At 51.5% G+C, this 20,850-nt stretch overlaps 2 protein-coding genes across 2 annotated transcripts; one reads left to right on the top strand and one right to left on the bottom strand.

Annotated features, from left to right (window-relative positions):
- Positions 1–1,440: 1,440 nt before the first annotated feature.
- On the bottom strand, positions 1,441–10,403 carry USH1G (USH1 protein network component sans). Its single transcript, XM_054278762.1, has 2 exons — positions 10,240–10,403; positions 1,441–2,686 (listed from the first exon to the last, which is right to left on the bottom strand). The coding sequence occupies exons 1-2, from the start codon at positions 10,401–10,403 to the stop codon at positions 1,441–1,443; spliced, it is 1,410 nt and encodes a 469-aa protein (XP_054134737.1).
- Positions 10,404–14,151: 3,748 nt separating this feature from the next.
- OTOP2 (otopetrin 2) lies at positions 14,152–18,658 on the top strand. Its single transcript, XM_054278964.1, has 6 exons — positions 14,152–14,548; positions 15,045–15,181; positions 15,777–15,835; positions 16,463–16,596; positions 17,040–17,929; positions 18,488–18,658. The coding sequence occupies exons 1-6, from the start codon at positions 14,152–14,154 to the stop codon at positions 18,656–18,658; spliced, it is 1,788 nt and encodes a 595-aa protein (XP_054134939.1).
- The last annotated feature ends 2,192 nt before the right edge of the window (positions 18,659–20,850 follow it).

The raw sequence follows: 20,850 nt of genomic DNA on the forward strand, positions 1-20,850 counted from the left end.
CAGGAGAGATGGAACAGAAACACTGGTCTGTGAAATGACCATTTGACACTGGAAGGCAACTACCAACATGTTCGAAGCACCATCTTCGTTCTTGATTTTGCCCTCAAGACAGCACAGAGCAGACTCACAGACCTGTTGGGCGCCAGCTGGCTAAAGTCACAGCTGGCACATCTCAGACTGAGACCATGGCCATCAGAACTCCCTTCCAAAAACACAGCACCGGACAGGATGATGCTTCTCACCAAAGGAGAACCAGGAGAGAGAGCAGAATTCCCAAACCCTCTGCTCCTCAAGCCCAAACCCCAAAACAACCACTTGCTCAGGGAAGAATAGATTGTAATTATTTATTTTGTGTCCCTTTGAAAATACCACGTTATCTCCTTCTGTTCATGGCTTGGTGTGGTCACACAGCCTGTGACAGCAGTGTCCCAGCCATCTGTGCAGCTCACTCCTTCCTCCAGCGAGTGGGAGACCACGGTCCCTTGAAGGTTGGCAGGTTGGAGCTGCCTGGTCCAATCTCAGCTGTCATCCCTCCGTGCCAGGAACTGCCCAGGAGCATTGCACAGACAGGGAGCAGAGGCAGGGAGCAGTCCCATGGGACTGGTGGGGATGGCTGTAGCTTTCAGCTGCCCCAGAAAGGGAGTCTCTGGCTTGTGTTTTCTGGCAACTTAGAACTGGGTTTGTTTCTTGAGCATTAAAAAAAAAAAAAAAAAAAAGAAAAAAAAAAAAGATGCTGCTGCTATCTGCAAAGGAAAAGAGAAAAATCTATCAGGACCATGAGGATCCAAGAACAAGCTGTACTGAAAGGCTGTAAAAGCAGCACACAGATATCTGAAGGCTGGGAAGCCCAAACAAAACAGTGATTTGGAGTGTCAGTGCATGTGGCCTTCCCTTCTCCTCTCTGACAGGTACACAGTCCTTTAACCCTACAACCAAACCCTGGAGACACCATAAAACAGCAACAACTCCAACCCAGATATGCAATCTCCAGAGGCCTGAGTAAGATCTCAAGCATTTGGGGAAGGATTCCCAAAGCCACCTGGCATTGCCATCAGCCTGCTCCCACCAGGAATTGCGGTTGATTTCCTAATGTCTTCAAAAGGTGAAGAGTCAATACAAGCCTGAGTGTGGCTGAAAATCTCAGCTACATGGACTGAGAAGCATCAGACCACAAAGCAGTCTGCATTCAAATGGGTTATGAAACAAAACAAGGGCTTCACGTCCTGCCCAGTTACATTAAGGTTGTTGAGTAATGAACTAACGCTACTGCCACCTCTCCAAACTCTCATCCTTTCCACACGAGCAGGAATTTGCCCACACTCAGAAGTGCTGAGGTTACCTGGACTCCTACTCTTCCAAAGCAGGTTGAAAACAAGACCTTACATTATCCACATCTACACCTGCTGAAGGGTTTAACCCCTCAGACACCCCATTTCCCACTTACAGTTCAGTGTCTACAATGACATCTGGCTTCTCCAGCGTTTGTCGTCTCCTTTGGATGGCATCCACAATCTTTTTCCTGGGGCCCAAAGGGATATTGATGCTCTTCAGGTCATGGTCTGAACACAGCATGAGGGCCTCCAAGTCAATCTTTTCCTTCTTCAGGATGGAGATGAATTCAAACATGTGCAGGGAAGCCAGAAAAGTTTCCAAGGGGCTGGTGTCCGGTTCGTCGTCATCGTCTAAGCCCAGCTCCACCTCATCCCAGGGCAGCTCCTCGGCGTTCCTCTCCTGCAGGCTGTTGGCACTGCCAATGCTGTCGTTGAGACTTGGCGAGCGCTGCAGGCGGCTCCGCAGTCTGACGCCCATCCCGTCGGTGCCATTCTCGCCCGGCGCGGCGCCGTCCTCGCGGCCGATGCCGAAGAGCCCGCTGCTGACGTAGTTGCGCCGGAACACCATGGTGCCCAGCCCGGGGCGGTTGAACAAGGAGTCGTGTCCGGAGTCAGTGCTGACCTCGGAGTGGGCCGAGTCCATGTGCAAACCTGGGTCGCTTATGGCACGGGAGACGGTGTCTTCGTCCGTGAGGAACATGTCGCGGATGTTGCGGCGCGTCCACTCCTTCGGGCTGGCGTACGTGCCCTGCTTCACAAACATGACATCGTTGCCCAGCTGCAGACCAGACAGAGACCGCACGCTTTTCCTGCCATCCTCGTAGATCTTGAATGTCCCGTCCACCTGCTTCTTCTTCTCTAGTTTCTTTTGTATTTTCGTCTTTCCCTTGGCTGTGCCGTGGATGGTGGCTTGTGAATATGGCAGGGAAGTCACCATAGACATGTGCTGGAACTTCTTGCTTAAGGTGCTGCTGGAATAGCTGGAAAAGCTCATGGTGTCCGAATTATCTGACATCTCCTTTCTGTAGCGTTTCTCCATCCTTTCGTGGTGCTTCTTCTGCAGCTTGACACAGTCCTTAATCCTCCTCTCTGCATCCCGAAAGGCCTTGTCCTTCAGTTTGCTCACCAGCTTGGGGTTGAGGTTGCTCTGCTTGGCAGCAATCGAGTCCAGGTACCGCACACACTCCATGTGCCCCTTCATGGCTGCCATGTCCAGCGGGGTGTGGTAGTCATTGTCCAGGCACCAGATGTTGGCCCCAAAGGAGATGAGGAAGGAGAGGCAGTTCAGGTGGCCGTTGGCTGCTGCCAGGTGGAGGGGGGTGTTCCCCCAGATGTCACATTTGTCTGGATCACCCCTAGGCAGCAAGAAAATCAACTGTTTAGCATGCAGGGATTGATGACAGACCTCACTGAGACATTCCCAGCTGTGCAGGGGCAAATCAGCACCATGAACTGCTGTCTCCTTGCTTGAAATATCAAGCTATGCACCTAAGGTTCTTGCAACCTTATTTTAAAGGGATCTTGTGGAGGAGTGTACTACTGACATGGAATCACGTGCCCCACATGCAAGGCTGTGGCAATGTGACTTGGATTTAGGTCTCAAGAAAAATGTGTTCCCACATCAAACCAACTTCTGAGAAAGGCAAGTCAGGTTCTGAATAGCCCAGAACTGAGACAACGGGTCTAATGCCATCTCAGACCTTAAGCTTGTTGTAAAATTTCAAATATCCCATTTAATTCTAGTCAGAATCTGTCTTCAGAACTTGGCTTCATTCAGCCTCTGGCGGGGGGCATGCCAAAATGCCTCTCTGTATGCCACATCCTGGGTAGGACGCCTTGGGATCCCACCATGAAACATCCATCCTCAGCAATGGTTCTGAAACCCCCCAGCTGCTGTGCCTTCCCACCCAGCTGTTCCTTGGCACCTGGGGAAATCTGTGGCACAAAGAGGAATGTTGGCACAAGAGGATAAGAGTGATTTTGCTGGCATTGGCTCTGGCATTGGGGTTCTGAGGGAGATTTTGCTGTACCATGCTTGGTCTCGATAGCACAGCTGGAAGCACGCTGGTATTAGCACATCCAGAGAATCCAGTTTCAGAGAAAGTGCAGATTAGGTTTCTGCACTCCTCAGGAGCTCGACACTGCCAGTGGCATCTCCATCCACACTGTGCCAGCCCCTGCCCCAGCAAGCTGCTGGCAGGACACAACCACTTGCCTGCATCTCCTGCCTCCTGTGCCAGGACAAACACAAACCTGGGATCCAAGGGAAGTCTCATTCCTCTGTATTTGTGCTCAGGTGAAACGAGAGAGAGTTCACACCCCTGCTGGCCCAGCCCTCTCCCGAGCTGTGTGCTAATGATATGCAGCCAGCAGCAGTATCTGTCAACAGAGCGCTCTCCCTCCGTGCACATGGATATGGCAAAGCCTTTTATTAAGGCTGGGCAGCTCCACCACCCTCAGGAGCAGCTCCTCGTGGGCAGCAGAGCTCTGGCAGAGCTCTGGCTCAGCACAACTCCTGCCTGTTCCCACACCACCCTTTCAGAGAGCTCCAGAGGAGCCCAGCACTGTTCCTCCTCCACACTGACCTCAGTCCATGGTGACACCAGGAGGGCAGAAAGCAAATCATAGAGAGCTGAAAGTGACCCATCAAGGATCATCAGGTCCAACTCCTTAAATGCACACTTCAGACCTTCAGCAAAGGTTGCTTAACTCCTCACTGCTTTAGGGTTTGTGTTGACAGGAGCTGGGAGCAGCAGAGCCCAGAACCCTCTCCCAAATCCCATGTGCTCTGAGCTATGGCTTGTCTGACTTCAAAGAGTCCAAAAACTTCTCCAGGGAAGGAGCAGGGGACCACAGGAGCAGAGGGACTTCTTTACCCTCCTGCTTTGCACCTTCATCACTTTATGCAAAGCCCAAACCCCAGAAACAGCCTCATCCAGCACATTCATCCCCACACAGGGACCCCACTGCCTGCTTGGAACACTGTCCAAGGGGCAGCAGAGACAGCAGAGAGGAGCTCCCCAGTCAGTGTAATGCCAAGTTTGCAATCCTTAGGCTTTAGAAAAGCAATAAAGCCTGTCCAGAGGTTAAGCTGGAGATTATTTGCACCCAGAGCATGAACTTCCCAACGTCACTCCCTGAAAGCTGCTGTGAGGTGCACTCAGCTTTCTCTGTGGGAGCAGGAACAGCAAACTCCATCATAAACATGTTTTCACTAAATTTACAGAAACACAGTAAGCACAACCTTGAGCTCATTGGCAAATTCAGCAAGTTAATCAATAGGTTTGAAACTCTGTAAGGCCAAAAAACCCACAAACCCTTCAGGACTTTTGAGCCACAGCCTTTGACATCTCTTATAGAAGGAGAAAAATGTTTCAAAGATGGGTGATGAAGAGAGGGAAGGCAGGACATCACAGGGCTGAGGAGCCATGAAGCCAAGAAAAGGAGAGAAGGGATCTGATAGTACTCTGGCAATGCCGAGTTTCCAGGAGCAGTAATTCCCCAGCCTTTGCTTCCACCCTCGTAGTGACATGTCCAGGCTGGGAAATGCATGGGGAGGATAAATATTTGATGAATTGCAAGAGAGGAGTAAATTATTGATGGAGCTGGATTTAAAGAGCCAGTGAACCTGTTCCACATGGAACTGCTGGTGCTGGTGAGAGACTCCAGTGTGTGAAGGGCTGCTGGTTTGTTTTGTGTGCTCTGAAAGGGCACTGGTGTGCCTGGCATGGTGGGCAGGTGAGCCTGGGCACCCCAAGGGTCGCAGTGTGTCTGTGGGCTCATGGTGTGGACAGTGACTGAGCAGTGGACTCCCTGGAAACAGTCTTGCCCCCTAAACTAAGTGTGTGGATGCTCAATCCATCCAGTGCCTTTTGGAGCCTGTCCTCAGGTCTGTCTGGTTCAGGGGACAGAGGGCAAAGCCAGGGAGCTCTTGGGGGTCTCATATGTGAAAGTCTACTTTCCTCAGAGAGAGAGGGGAAAAAACATCAAAACCAGCTTTCCCTGGTCATTTCCACTGTCTAGAAAGAAGAGTATTAGAGCAAAATTAGATATCCCAGGCCCTCTGCCCTGTAAATGTCTGCCGCAGGCGCTAAAAATGCATCAGAAGGAAAGAAGAACGGTGACTTGCAAAGTAGGGATGTTTGATTCAACTCAGATAATAAACATGAGGCCCTCCCTCTGGCAGGTGTCTGTCTGAGCAAAACTTCACCTCCGGGGTGCTGCACATGAGGAGATGCTGACTGCAGGGTCCACTAAGTGGGAACGTATTTTAATAACAGGTGTAAAGTGCCGCACTTCTCAGCTTCAAAGCGTTTTTGAGCACTTAGTCAACTCCTGTAATAATCATTATTAAAACACTGTTAATTGGGCCCCTTATGTGGACATGTGCATCTCTTGAGTCACTGTGTTTGCACCATGACATGCATGCTCACTCCCTTCCTGCTGGTTTTTCCCCTCTGCTTCTCCCATAGGATTCCAATTAGCTGGGGAATCCAGTGGCACTTATATATGCTCTTCCCTGGCCGCATGTGTGAAGTTCCTCTGATAGCAAAGGGCTGGCTCACCCTTGGCTCATGGGTGTGTGTGAGGTATTGGGCCCTCATACCAGGAGCCAACTGGGTGCAGAGTGTCTCTGCTCCCATAAAATGGTTTTGGATAAAGGAAGAGTGAAAAAAATAATTTATGGCTTGAGAAACAATCCCTCACTACCTTCAGCATAGTCAGTCAGGGCACTGACCCAAGCAAAGCCTAGAAAAGAGCAGAAAAGATGAGGTTTTGGGCTCAGAGCAGAGCTTTGGGTCCTGTACACCAAGTTTTCCCCAGGTAGTGGTAGCCTGAGGATTTAATTGTCCTCCAGGCTCAAATCCCCCAAAATCCAGCAGAGATGCTGTAGATGAGGGTCGTGCCAGGGCTCTCTGCCTCTTGTCCCAGCAGAAAGCCAGGCTGGCAGCTCCTGTCCAGTGCTGCTCGTGCTGGGGCGGTGGCCGGGGCCATGTCTGCTGGTTCAGCACCCCAACGTGCCCAGGGCTCACCCTCACTGCCAGCAGCCAGCTCAGGTGCCGGAAGCCACGAAGCTGCAACAGAGCCCCACCCTGCTCCTTCACCTTCCCGGCAGGTCCTCACCCTGGGAAGGTCCCCACCAACACAGCCAGGCTGCCCCGGCGCCCACGCGGCCTCCAGCCCTGTGGGTGCAGAGGGTGCACATCACGCTCACATCACGCTCACATCACCCTCACATCACCGTCACATCACCCTCACATCACCCTCACATCGCCCTCACATCACCCTCACATCGCCCTCACATCAGCCTCACATCACCCTCACATCACCCTCACATCACCCTCACATCGCCCTCACATCACCCTCACATCACGCTCACATCACCCTCACATCCCCTTCACGTGCCTTTGCTGCAACCTCCGCTGCAGCCCTGCCCTGAGGGCTGCTGTGATGCCCTCGAGCAGCCTGGCTGATGTCAGGAGCCACCGTCAGCCCCAAACCATGGCTGAGCCACCTGTCCCCTCTGCCACTGATATCCAAAGTATCTGTGCCCCCTGTTTCTGTAAGAAGGGGAAATGGGAACCAGCTCTGCTGAGCGAGGACCTGCAGACACATCCTCACTTCTCCTGCTGTCCACTGCAAGCAAGTCCTGGCTGATCCCAGCCAGGGCCCCCAGACCTGCCTATAACTGGAGCTGGACTGGTGCCTGCCACTGCCACAGCAGTGCCTAATGAACCACACTGAAGAATTACTGTGTCTGAAAAGCTGCAATGCTAAATGCCAGCCTGCCTGCCTCTTCCCAGCCATCATGTTAATTGAGTTTGTTTTCCTCACTGGAGCCTGGCCAGGAGGAAGAAAAAGGCTTTTTGTGTGGCAAACAAGAAGGATGAGCCACTGCTGATCCCTCCATCCCAAACCCTCTCTCTGTCTGTTGCAAAGGGTGCACAGAGGCACGGACACATCACCAGCTGGTAGGGGCAGCACAGTAAGCCTATTTCATTACCCCTTCCATGTGGGTTGGGGCAACAAGCTTCCCTCAAGGATCTACCGAAGGATTTCTTCCCCCCTCCTTGTCCAGCCTGACACCACAATCTGCTGAACACATGTGGATGAGGCTCCTTCACTGATGACAGAGCCTACATGTGTCCATCAGCCTGGCACGACCATTAGAGCCATGATTTTGGCCCCCAGGAGCCCCCTCCCACAGCCCTGCTTTCTCAGGGTTCCTCTGGCCACCCTCAAAGGGCATTTCATAGCACTCAATGTTCCATCTTGTTTGGGCACTGCCCAGCACTGGCAAGGAGATTCTGGTGTTTCTTGCTGTCCCAGGACTCCCCATCATCCTGTGTGCTCTGACATCCCTGTGCCACCCAGATGGAGGCTCCCCAGCCCCCTCAGGCGCTGGAGATGCCTCCCACCCCATCCCTGCATGGAGCCAGCCCAGCCCCAAAGCCTCCACTCCCCCAGATGCTGCTCCATCCCATAGTCCCACACTCCCACCTTGTAGCGCAGGGCTCTCTGAACCAAAGGAGGAATATTTTGGCAGCAGAGGCCAGAGAGCAATTCTCTGACATTTTGGGATGCTCAGGGGCCCTCCCTCTTGCCTCACAGTGGTTATAGTGCAGGTGTAATAGTAACATATATAACACAGCATTTCTGTGTTGTTTGTTTCATCTCTGAACAAAGCTTAAATACTGTGGCACATCATCATGGGCACTGGCAGAAAATTACAGGGTCTGCCCTCAGGCTCTCCTGGGTCTTGCACAATTCCACCTCTCTGGCACCCTTGTCCCCAGGCTGGGGCTTTCCTGCCTTTGGCAGACCCAAAGCCAGCTCCAAGGAGCAGGGCTGTGCCTGCCTCCATGCCAAGCACTTTACTGGTCTCTCTGTGGCCCTGGGCAAGGATCTGACACATGGAGATGAATGCACAAATGCAAACACATCCTGCAGTCCCACAGCCACACACCTTGCTCCACCATCCATCATGTAAAGGGCACTGGGCTTTTGCCAGGCTATTTTCCTTGTCAGGAACAAATGTATATTAGGTTGTTAATTAAACAGCAGCCAAGCTGTACTGGAACACGGTTTGAGCCCACAAGGACCTTTTAATCCAATGTGAGTTTACAAAAGCAGCCCCTGGGCTTTGTGGAGAGGCAGAAACTGCTGGCTTAGATGGGGGTTGGCAGGGCAGGCAGTGCTGCTGCAGGGTGCCCTGTGATGGAGATGAGCAATATGAGGAGGTACAGTGATATAAAGAGATTATAAAGTCAGTCCAAAAGCCTTTGCCTTTCTGGAGGGGCATTCAACCACTGCTTGGGCCTTCCAGGTTGACTTTTTGGCCATCAGAGTCTTTGGAACCATTTTTAACTTCAGGCTCTCGTCCCCTGAGCATTCCTCCCATGTCCCTCTGGCCCTGGCTAGCAATTCCTGTCCTGACAGGAGCCCTGGACAGGATTTTGCTGAGCACAGCCTTTCCTGGAGTACACAGGGAGTCACAGAGCCCCAGCCAGGGAAGCATCGCAGGGCTCTCAACCCAGACCCTCTCAGGATGCTCCACTTGGAGCACTGTCTTGCTCTCTCCCTTCCAGACCCAGAAATAATCTTTTCCTGAACACACTTCTACTGCATCAGGACTTCTCAAAGCCACTCTGTACACAGCCTTCAGTTCAGGATCCAAAAGGAAATGATTTACAATGAAAGGACAACAATGGATGGAGGACCTCTGCCTGTGAGCACAGCTGAGGTTCTGGCTGAATGTTTTGCACAAGCAAACCAGAATATCAGGAAAAGGCAAAAGCCCAGGAACAGGTGCAGTGGAGATGTGGCTGGTCAGGTACAAGAGCTCTAACACAGCCCAGGGTGGACAACAAATCCCTGCATGGGAGCTGACAGGCCCACCAAGCCCAACGTGGAGAAGTCAAGCCCTTCCAAGGAGGTGTGATGTCCATCCAGGCTGCTGACCTCAGTACCATCCCACAATATTAGAAATACAAAAATCAAAATCAGCACCACCAATCTCTCAACACAAGGCAGAAGCCACTCCAGCTTTAAAAGAGGTGCTCAGAAGAGCTGCTGGAGCAGAAGGCAGCACTGGGCTGTGTGTTTGGAGGGTTAATAAGACCTGGAGAGTCACAGACTGCCCCAGAGGGAGCTAGGAATGGCAGGGCTTGCTTTAGCACAGACCTTGTGTGGTTCCCCCAACACTAAGGTGTAAATCCCTCCAGTCTGACAAGTCCTCTTATTCCCACTCCCACCTCTCCACCATGTCCACATTTAGGAAGCCAGAAACTCTTAAAGATTTGGCAGCCCAGGGTGAGGTACAGAGACACAGACCAGTATGGAGCAGGCCCTGTGGGGGAGACTGGGCTTAAAGAAATCTGCTCTTGGAAAACCTGAATTTCCCCCGGGCTCCAAGTGTACAACAAGCTGCCCAGGGGTCACATACTGAGACCCTGCTCTGGGTAAAACAGACAAGTGCCAGGCACTGCCAGCTGGCACTGCATACATCCCTCTGCAAGCATTCTTGGGACAGAGGGAGCAGTTATTTTCTCTACCTCCTCACTTAAAAGGCCTTTTTACACATCAGCAACACAATGTGTTTATCCTTATGGGAGCTGTAAAAGATTACAAAGCACTTGGAAAGGTGAATTCATCCCTGCCCAGGGTGCTGCAAGCAGGCTGGGGGCAGGAGCACTTGGAGGGTCAGAGGAGCTGGGAAAACACAGAGCAGTTATCAGGAGTGATGGGTTCGATTCAAAGCACCACAAACAAAGAAAAGTAACAGCAGGGAGGACAGGAGTAGGGGTCTTACAGAGAGAAGCCATAATTGTGTGGGGCACACTGACGTGCGAGCAGAGAGGGGGAAGAAGGGGGTCCCAGCTCCCCCTGGTCCCCGGCCAGCACTCACCCTCTGCTGACAATGAGGCGCAGCGCGTCCAGGTTGCCGTGGTAGGCGGCCCATAGGGTCGGGGTCATGCCATCCTCATCGGGCGAGTTCAGGTCCTTCTTGGTGGCTTCCTTCAGCAGGTCCAGGTAGCCGTCCCGGGCGGCTCGGTGGTACTGGTCATTCATGGTGCCAAGGGGTGCCCGCGCCAGCACATGGGTGCCCGGGGGGCCCGGAGCATGGGCACGGGCGTGGGGCAGGGGCAGCTGCCGGGAGGGCCGCGCTGGCCTGGCACAGCTCCGCGCACCGGGACACCTGAGAAGTCCTGGCCGGGGAGGCAGGAGCGGCTCCGAGCCCAGCCAGGCGGGCTCCACAGCGCTTCCCCTGGGTCCTAAGCATCCTCCGGCCCGGCGGCTCCTTGGAACGCGCACCAGCTCCACGGCGCATTAAAAGCTCCAATTAAGCAGCATCGCTCTGCTGGGCTCAGCACTGATCACACAGCAGCGATTCACCGGGTTTGTGTCCCCGGAGCAGAGCAGGCTGTCAGACAGGCTGCTGGGTTTATCCTGCCCAAGATGCCCCTGGTCCATAGTTACCCCATCTCAAGCAAGGGGCAGCAGTAGCCAGAGGAGGAAGAGGGGGTCAGAGGAGCACAAACCCCCACGGCCTCCACTCACAGCCCTGTCAGAGCAGGGACCTGGATGGATAATCCTGCCCTGTGTGGAGTTGGCCGAGAGCAGCTTGGTGACTGATTTCAAAGTAATACCAGGGGTGTTCACAACTCAGCTTTTCCTCACTTAAAACAAAACAAAACCAAAACCAAAACCAAACAAAAACATTTATTTTATTTATTTATTTATTTATATCTCTCCCTAGTGTCACTAGGAAGATAACAGCAGACCCAGTCACCATCCCTATCCCCCCAATCTACCCTGCCTATACCCACAGAATTCTGCTTCCCAAGGAACTGCACAACAAACTGTGCAACAGGAATCTGATAAACCAAGGAAACTCGTAAGGGCCGGAAACATTCCCTTTCTCATCTCTTTTCCCTATCTGGAGACTTAAAAAACCCCCAAACCCTGTGTGTGACTCGGTACTTCACTGCGATGTGCAGTGGGGGCAGTGTCTGGCCTCTGGTGTCTTTTATGCTGACACAGAATTCCCGGCTGGTGAACCCTGGGGGAGTTGGACAGCCCCAGGAAGCGTCTCCAGCGCAGCGTTCCCGGTTCCCGGGCACCCTCTGCTGTCCGAAAGACGGAGCCAAGCCTGGGTGTTGGCCGAAGCACGAAGCTGTCCCAATGCATTACACCCAAGGCTGAATCGGTGGATTTTTGTATCCCCTGGGACATGCTGACGTGGAGGAGGAATTTCCTGCTACTCTCTTGTTCATTTTACCTGTAATGTCCTGACCCTGGGAAAGGAGATCTCCAGGGCGGGACTGTGTGTGTCACCATGGCCCTGGGACAGGCACAGGGCTTGGAGAGGGTGGACAGAGCCATCGGATGGGTGAGAAATGGGAGGAGAGTCGAAAACTGGGGAACGAGTGTAAGACATCATCAGGGGGGCTTGGAGGGAATGAGCAGAGAGGAAGTAAATGAGAAAGGCAGCTTATTTTCGTAAGGGAAAAAAAAATGCTCCAAGACAGGAGGGTGGCCCTAAAGCAGTGCCAGGTGCACCCACGCAAGCTGCAGTGATTAATCCCTGGGTGGCTGACACAGCATCAGCCTGGGGACACCTGGAAGTGCATCAGAGCCAGAGCCTTCGGGGTTTGCTCACCTCAACAGGTTCATTTGCACCAGCTCAGCCTCCCTGGGCAAGGCCTGATGGGATGCAGTAGCCACTGAGGCTTTTGATGCTGGGATCCTTGCGGGTGAAAAGCAGCACAGTAACGTCTGCAATTCATTACCGACGTTATTTGATGATTCTTGTATTGTTACTAATTAAATTTGTTGCGTTGTACGGTGGCTGACGGGGGCACTGGGAGCATTGCCCGAGGCAGTGAACACTCTTTCCTCTATTGCTGGCTGGGAAGGACAAAAGAAGTGCCGTAAACCAGCGCCTTTAGCCCGAGGGGCCTCTGAACCTTTGGCCTCTGCAAAACATCGCGATCAGCTGGGATTTACTTGTGGGAGGCCTGGGCTTCCCCTGGGAAAGGCTGCAGACTGAGAGGAGATCAGCCACTCGCCCCAAAAGGAATCCCCGTGGCTCGGCAGAGGCCAGGCAGGGCAGAGCTGGTGCAGCTGGTGGCAGCAGGGCAGGGACACAGGGGCTGTCCCTGGGCTGGGCAGTGCATCCTCAGCTCTCCTTCCCCATCACAATCCAGTTTGCTGTCCTGCAGTGCGCCAAGAAGGACTCAAGCGGGCAGGAATGGGACTGAGAAAACACACAGCAAATGGCCCCAGCTCTGTGCTTGCCCTGAAGGGGGAAAGCAGCAGAGACATCTCCAAATGAGGCATCTCAAGGACTAAAACTTGTCCCCATCCACCCAGAACTGCCACAGGACTCCTATAGCTCCCGCACAAAACATAGCTGGGTGAAAGGGACCTTGAGCAGAAACTTCCCTTACCAGACAAAGGTTTGAATCATCCCTGCCCTGTGGTTTATGACATGGTTACTCCTTGGAAGGAGAGGAATTAAGGTCCAGAGAAAGGTGATCCTACCCTGAAAGATCAAAGGCACTGCGTCAGCAAAGGAGACCACAAATCCCAGTCCCCAAATCCTGCCCTTCTCTAGTGCTAAACCTTCCTCGTTGATGACAGCATGGCTGGGAAAGGATTAAGTTACTGTGGCACTGAACAGGTACAAATGCAAATTTCTTCCTTTTCCTCAAGAACCTTCGAGGCATAGAGTGGACTGATTTGAATAGCACAGGGTGGGGCACAGTGTTTATTCTGCTCCAGTAAGCGGAAAGCCAAGCACAAAATCATCACCAAAGACAAGTTCATCACCTAAACCATCTCCTCTCAAGGGAAGAGACCTCATGCATGTAGGGAGATGGATTTGGTGGGGTGGCCTTGCTCTGAGGTGGCCATGACCCTGTGACCGAGCAGTCCATGCTATGCTTAGCGGTGTTGTCAACTCATGCTCTTGCTAGGTAAATAACCCTTATCTCCTCATCTCTTTCCAGCTTCCCCAAAATCAGCTATTGCACAAAATGGATCACATGAGTTTCTCTGAGAAGCCCACAAAGCCCTGCTGTCAGCTCCAGATATGGTATAAACCACAGAGACGTCCCAACAGGTATAAATTCTTCAACTGACCAAGCTGCAGCAACAGGGAAACTTCTCAGCCTGGCAGGAGCAGAGATTTGTATCCCAGGCAGCAAAACAGGTTGGTGGAATGGCTTTGTTTGAATGGTTAATTCACTTTATTTCAGGCTTTTCACTGAGAATGAATGAAATGCCAAACTTGGCACAGGCAAGGGGCTTTAGAGGGCGTGACAACTCAAGTATTTCACACCCTTCCTGCAGGAACTGCTACAAATTATGATGTGATAGTCCAAAGATTTTCGGGGGTTTCTTACTTTTTGGAGGCCTGTTCTTCAGCAAGGAAGTATAACAATTTCTCAGAATATTTAGTGTGTGACATTTAGAATTTAAACCACACTGGCTGTTTGCCCCAGGGTATTTGATCCCGTGAGTGCTTTTTGGTGCTTTTCCAATTCTCACATCAATAAACACGTAAATGTGGTGTGACACGTCATTAAACTGAACTGGGATCTTCCCGAGCAAGAGCATCTTAAGTAAAAAAAGTCGTCAGGGAACCAGGAAAGGGAAAGTTTAAAAATGAGCTCACCCTTTTTCTTGCACTCCCTGTTTCTGCAATACATCCTGTGCTGCTCATCACGTGTGCTGGGCTGTTCCAAATGCACCTCTCACTCACGGGCCTCTCTTCTTAACAGCTCTGACCCTCAGGCAGAGCCTTGGCTGAGCCATGACCGAGGAGCCCGGGCAGAAGGACAGCGAGCTCGGACACCTCCCCTGCAGCATGGGCTGCGGGCACAAGGACGACAAAGCCGGCCTGGCTTCGAGCCAGAGCGTGTCCTTCAGCCACCAGCCGCCCTCCACTCCTGCCTCCAAGGAAGTGTGGAAGAAGGGTGGCCGCATGTTCTCCATCCTGCTGGCCGTGCACCTGGCCCTGCTGGCCTGCACGCTGGTGAGCAGCGGCGCTTTCGAGAAGATCGCCGTGCACGACTACGACGTCTTCTTCCTGCTGACAGTCATGATGCTGATTGTCATCATCTGGATCATCTTCTACCTCGCCGGCACCTCCCGGTGCCCCGGTGCCATCCTGGGCAAGGACTCCCACGCTGGGCCCATCTGGCTGAGAGGTAGGTGCTGGGGCTGGAGGGGAGATACAAATTCCAGTCCCTAAATCCTGCCCTTCTCTAGTGCTAGAGATGGACAGTTCGTGGGAGCATCTGTTATTACAAGGGAAGCAGCCAAGATCTGGGCACAGCCTCTTCCTGCTGATGGACTGGGACATGGCGCCATGCCCTGCCTCAGGTCAGCTCCTGGTCCTTGCACTGGATTCACTGCCAGGACTCTCTGAATCCACAAAGGCTCTTGGCAACTTACACCAGGATCTCTTCTGCTGCTTTTGCAAGAGCTGTTAGTCCCAGCATACCAGGCTGATTGAAAATCAGTTCCAGCTAAAATTATTGTATGATTTTGTTGCTGCCAAGATAATTTGGGTGCTGGGAGAGGAAAAACATCAGTAGAAGCAAAGCCTCTTCATGACAACATTTCCTCTTCTTCCTCTCATCCATCTGCATTAGCCCATGTGCACACATCTGTCCAACCACAGATAATTTTGTTCCCCAACAGGAGGCCTGATCCTATTTGCCATTTTCAGCCTTGTCATGGATGTGTTCAAAATAGGATATTACTCGAGCTTCTACAGCTGCCTGTCTGCAATCAAAATCATCTACCCCATTGTGCAGGCAATATTTGTGGTGGTCCAGGTGAGATGGTTGTGCTCTGTCTTGGGGAGCGGTAGAGAGACACAGGCACCAGTGGAAGGAGCTCTGATCTCTTGGATTTAGTTCAACTGCCCCCACAGCAAATGCAAGGGCTTAACTCAGCCCCCACCCAGCCCACATCTTCTCCCTCCAACAGCTTCCATCTATGGCAACTCAACTCACTCTATGGCAGTGATTTAAACTTGTTGGCATTTTTGTCACAAACTCTGAAAAGCCCCCAGCCAGCCAGGCCTCCTTGCCCATGAAGAGCAGAGGGGGAGAAGGGCAATCAAGGCAGGGGCTACTTGCACTTTGAGGGGCCACACAGAGGACCCCCTGCTCTGGGACAATGCCAAGGAGGGAAGAGATCAGAGAGGGACAATTTAGACAGAACAAGGATTTGCCATGGGCAGAGCAATGGCAGTGAGAGCAAAGAACCTCCAGCAGAGGGCCAGCATCATGAGCTGTGAGGCTGAGCCCAGATGGACCCAAGCAAAAGAGGCTCCAGTTTGCTCTCTGCTCTGCTCTCCCTCCTTCAGAGGGGTCCTTTGCTTTCTTGTTTTGCTGGGAGTAACAACTCCTTTTCTCTTCCCTGCAGACATATTTCCTGTGGGTCTCTGCCAAAGACTGCATCCACGTGCACCTGAACGTTACCAGGTGAGCACAGCTGCTCCTTGAACCCCACTGGCCCAGCACACCTGGGCGTTCTGTACTCTCTCATACAGCTAATGTGTAACCAGGGGATAATCCCTTAATGCTGCCCAAAACGAAACCTGCTCAATCTCCAGCTAAACTTAGATCCCAGCTCAAGCAGCTGTGGTTAATGACCTGTAGATATATCAGGGTTGGGATTCAATTAAAGAATACAAGCATTACTCAAAGCAGATAGTATTAAATAAATAATTATCATTAAATAATGATTCATAGTTGACTTTTTTCTTCCCTGGGGAAGATAACTATGCAGTGGGCAAGACTCAGGCTAAAATGAGATCTTGTCCACTTTTGCAAGATCTGCTGGAGACCAGTTCAGATATTTTAATTTATTCACTATTGAGAAACTCTTTCAAAAGCAACAATGGGAATCAAGCCTTGCTAATTCTCATGAGCATGGACAAAAAAACAGGAAGAGAGTGAGAGCAGCAAAGAAAGGATCGAGATTTCTAGCCTGGGCCATTGGAGTCCTCGCACCACTTCAGGCAGATGCCACAGTCCCAAATCATGGATGGGAGAAACGTGGACTAGAGCCACTGCTTTAATGTCCCAAACCTTCTCCTCCTCCTGCAGATGTGGCTTGATGCTGACGCTGACTACAAACCTGGCTGTGTGGATGTCAGCAGTGACAGATGAGTCTGTCCACAAGGCACATTCAAAGCTGAAGAAAAACATGACAGAGGAAATCTTCAGGTGGCTCCTGAAAGGTAATCTGCCTCTTTGTGAAGCCATGTGGTCCAGGGAGAGATCCCACCAGGTAGAAATTGTTCCCTAGCAAGTCAGATTTTATCCCTTTTCAGAAGGTCTGTTTAGAGCTGGAGGTACCTTTGTCAGGGCTGGTTTGTTAAAAGCCAAGTATGGATGTTCATTTCCTAACCTGTCAGACAGGAGTCAGAGAGGTGGAAGACTCTGTACAAGTGGGATGGGATTGAAGAAGGGAAGGAAAAAGAAAGATTTAACCTAACAGTTAACGTTTTAAGAACTTGGGCACAAGAAAGCTGAGGGTAAAGTGTCCTTATTTTTAAAGTGGTCACATATTCTTTTGTTCTTTGTTTTGATTTTCACTGACCCCAAACATCCAGTTCTTCAGGGAGAAGTCTTGTTCCTTGTTTTAATACCATGACACCTGTCTGGTTTTGTCTTGTTTCAGTGGGAATGAGAAGCAGCTCAGTTGAGGAATGCAATTGCAACAGCCAAATCTGCCAGATCTTCAAAAATGGCTACTTTTGGCTGTACCCTTTTAACATTGAGTACAGTCTCTTTGCCTCTGCCATGGTCTATGTCATGTGGAAGAACGTTGGACGCTTCATAGACCACCACTCCCACCACATTCAGCGCCTGAAGTTCAGGCTCTTCCGAAGGACCTTCTTTGTAGGCATCATGTTGGGCCTCATCATCCTCGTGAGTGGTTTGGGAGTCCTCATCCTGTACGAGGTGCAGGTAAATTCCAGCACTGAATCCAGCAAGAAGAGCCAAGCACTCACCATGTACTACATCTTCAACATTGTTTGTCTGAGCCTGATGTCTCTTGTCTGCATCGGTGGCTCCGTCATCTACCGGTTTGACAAGAGGGACATGGACCGGCACAAGAACCCCACCAGGACCCTGGACGTGGCCCTGCTCATGGGGGCAGCCTTGGGGCAATATGCCATTTCCTACTACTCCATTGTGGCCATCGTGGCCAGCACGCCAAGGGACACTATCAGCGCACTCAACCTCACCTACGCCCTCCTCATGATCGCCCAGCACACCTTCCAGAACGTCTTCATCATCGAGGGCCTCCACCGGCAGCCCCCCAAGGAGGACTGCAAGCACGAGTCTCACCAGAAGGACCTCTACGGGCTCACCTTTGTGAACATCAACGCCGTGTCCCTGCGGGTGCCCGACACTGGCACCGCCTTGGCCGCCAGCGCGGCAGCTGGCACGGAAGCCATGCACGCTTCTGACCTCGTCAGGTCCCTCACTGCCCCCAAGAAGATGAACTGGAGGAGGAAGTTCTTGAGGGAGATCTCCATGTTCCTGCTGCTGAGCAATATCATAGTGAGTACATGCAGGGAGAAGAGTTTGTGGGGAAGGAGAGGGCTACAAGCACAAGGGAGAAGGGTCTGTGAAGGAAAAGGTGTGGCCTATGGAAAAGCAGTCTTTTCTGTGCCTCTGCTGTACAGAAAGTACATTAGTTATATTTATAAATGCAGAATTCTGATTCCCTTGTCCCCTAAAAAAACAAAGTGACTGCCCTGAAATTAAGACATTTCAGGCTAGATCAACAGACCCATCACTTACCACCAGAATATCAGACACAGGAGGTGGATGCAAGAGAATAATCAGTTTCAGTATTTTTATTGAGTATTGAGTTGATGTGTGGGATAGATTTCGTTAATAAATTACATTAAACCATTCCCTTCACCCCCTAAAGAAGGGATGTAAAGTGACAAATATCTGGGATGAAGTCTGGGTTTTCTTGAGACATGGCAGCACATCTCTTCTCAAAACCCATGGCCTAGGAGGTTGCTCCTTTCTTGGGAAGCTGTGGCTGCAGGCCCCTGATGCAGCACACACCTTTCTCACACAGTGCTGTTCTCCCATTTCCTCCCACAGCTCTGGATCATGCCAGCGTTCGGTGCCCGGCCCCAGTTTGACAATGACACAGAACTGAACTTCTATGGCGATTCCATGTGGCCGGCCATCGTGGACATTTGCCTGCCCTTTGGCATCTTCTACCGAATGCACGCCGTGGCCAGCTTGCTGGAGGTCTACATCATGTCCTAAAGAGCTCCCTTGCAAGGAAGATGAGATCCTCCTCAAGCAATCCACCTTCTTCCTACCCCAGGGCTGGGAGCTGCCCAGATGTCCCCAGGGGTCCCCAACACTGCCTGAATCGTGTCCCCTTGCAGTGTTGGGGCATTTATGAACTGTCAGTGAAGATGATCCAAACATAGTCCAGATTTTATTTTTGCTACTTGTGTGTGGATGTGCCTGTGTGTGTCTGAAGTTCTTAAAGCTTAAAAGAGAACAGATTTTAAAAAAGGAAGTTATCTAGGGTGGGATCATGGTGATTACCCTTGGTTCACACAGAGACTCACCTTCCTTGTAAAGCCTGTTCACTCCATGCTACTGATGGACTCTCCAGAGTGTTCTCAGCACCCTCGGGCAGTCAGAGCCTCCCTGCACACAGAGAGCTGGAGAGTGCAAGGGCTGACAAAGGCCTGGAAGGACAGAAAGGGAATCCACTTCACCTCCTAGTATGGCCAGTCGGAAATCACTCCCCTGCAGAGATGTGAAAAACAAACTGGTGACCACCAAAGGCTTTGGGAAACATTTTAATCTTTCCTCTCTGTGTTGCCCATGTGTATGGGCCCTCTCAACACTTCTCTGTGCCAGCCCGTGCCTTCCTCTCCAGGAAGCTTCACTGCAGCCTCCTCTTCCCAAGGAGGGAGAGCTGTGCCTGTGGTCCTGGGCTAGCCCTGATATGGGATTGCTCTAGCACACTTTTTTTCTCAGCTTTCCTGAATCAGGGCTCAAGAATCATAAAGATGATGTGGGCAATACAGTCTGGGGGATAATAAAGAGATTTTTCTTTTTTCTTTTTTCTTTTTTTTTTTTTTTTAATACATAATGATTTTTTAAAAAAATATATGAACTTTTTTGTATGCAAAGTTATTTATTGATTTTCACTGTAACTGAACTCCTGAAGGGACCCTATGACACAGAAATCAATGCAATGCTGTGGCCAGTTTGATCTCCAGCACCTTGAAGGGATTGCTGGTGCTGGATCCTCAAGCCTGTGTGTGCTTTGAGGCTTAGAGTACAGCCCTGCACCCAGACCCTGTGGCCCTGGCTCAGGTTTCTGGGTGCCTGCAGCTCTCCACGAACCACTGAATGATTGAGGGGGCTTTCAGAGCACGAGTCCTGGGCTGCAGGAGTAGAAATAGGCCTCTCTGCTGTACCCAGCATCCAGGCAGAGCCTCAGAAAGCCCTCTCTGCCAGGACAGGAGGGTGCATGTCAAACTGGCACAGCTGAGCTCTGTTTGCATCCTGAGAAATCAGGGTTTAACCATTCTAATAAAGGCTTTATTGTTCCATCAGGGTTTATCGTTCCAATAAAAAACACTGCAGAGGTGACAGAAACCATCAAGCCTTTTCCCATGGACGTTTGCACATCCACCAAAGAAAAAATAATAAATGGAAGTCACGGGACTTGAAATGGAGTGATGCAATTTTCCATCCTACAGACCAGGCTGACGTGTTTCCAGCCACCTTCCCCTCCAAGTCCAGATCACCAAACCAGCAAGGACCAGTGCCTCTGGCTGGTGTGACACCAGTGTTCCTGTCTGCCAGCAGCCTTCCTCTGAACTGGGTAGGACATGGGGGAAAGCCCAACCTCCCCTGCCCTCAGAGGGCTGCGCTGATCCAGCATCTCCACTTGGGTCACTCCTTTCCCTCACCAGCCTGGGAGTCTTCCCAAGCCCAACTGACCCTCCAAAGGCCTGGTTCTATTTTTACTGTTGATCTGGTAAAGATAAAATCTTCCTCTAGAAACCTTACCTTTCCTAAAACAAAAGCCTCATTATTCTGTGGCTCCTGCAGTTGAAATTAAGTCAGAGAAGAGACGCAAACAGTGCAGACGTCAGTCCTTCCTACGGCTCCACACATTGTTTGAGCCCAAGCTGCTGAGCACACACAGGGGCAGAAAACACTTTTAATCACCCAATCTGTTCCCAGGGGGCACACCAGGTTTCCTCCTACGTGTTCTTGCTGGTTCCTGCTCCCAGGTTCCCAGGAATGGGTGCCCTGGGTCAAGCAGGGCACACTCTGAACTGTTCTTTTCTTCTGGGCAGCTGCTGTAGGGGCACTTCTGGGGCCAAATAGATTCAGGATGGATGTGAGGAGAATCCCCCAACAACTCAAGCAGCTCTGATAGAGGCAGTAATCCCAAATCAACTTCTCTGGGGTGGTGGGTC

Source organism: Melozone crissalis, unplaced genomic scaffold, assembly GCF_028551555.1.
Source record: "Melozone crissalis strain CALT ecotype California unplaced genomic scaffold, PUWL_Pcris_2 ptg000026l_1, whole genome shotgun sequence".
In the NCBI taxonomy this organism is placed as follows: Eukaryota; Metazoa; Chordata; class Aves; order Passeriformes; family Passerellidae; genus Melozone; species Melozone crissalis.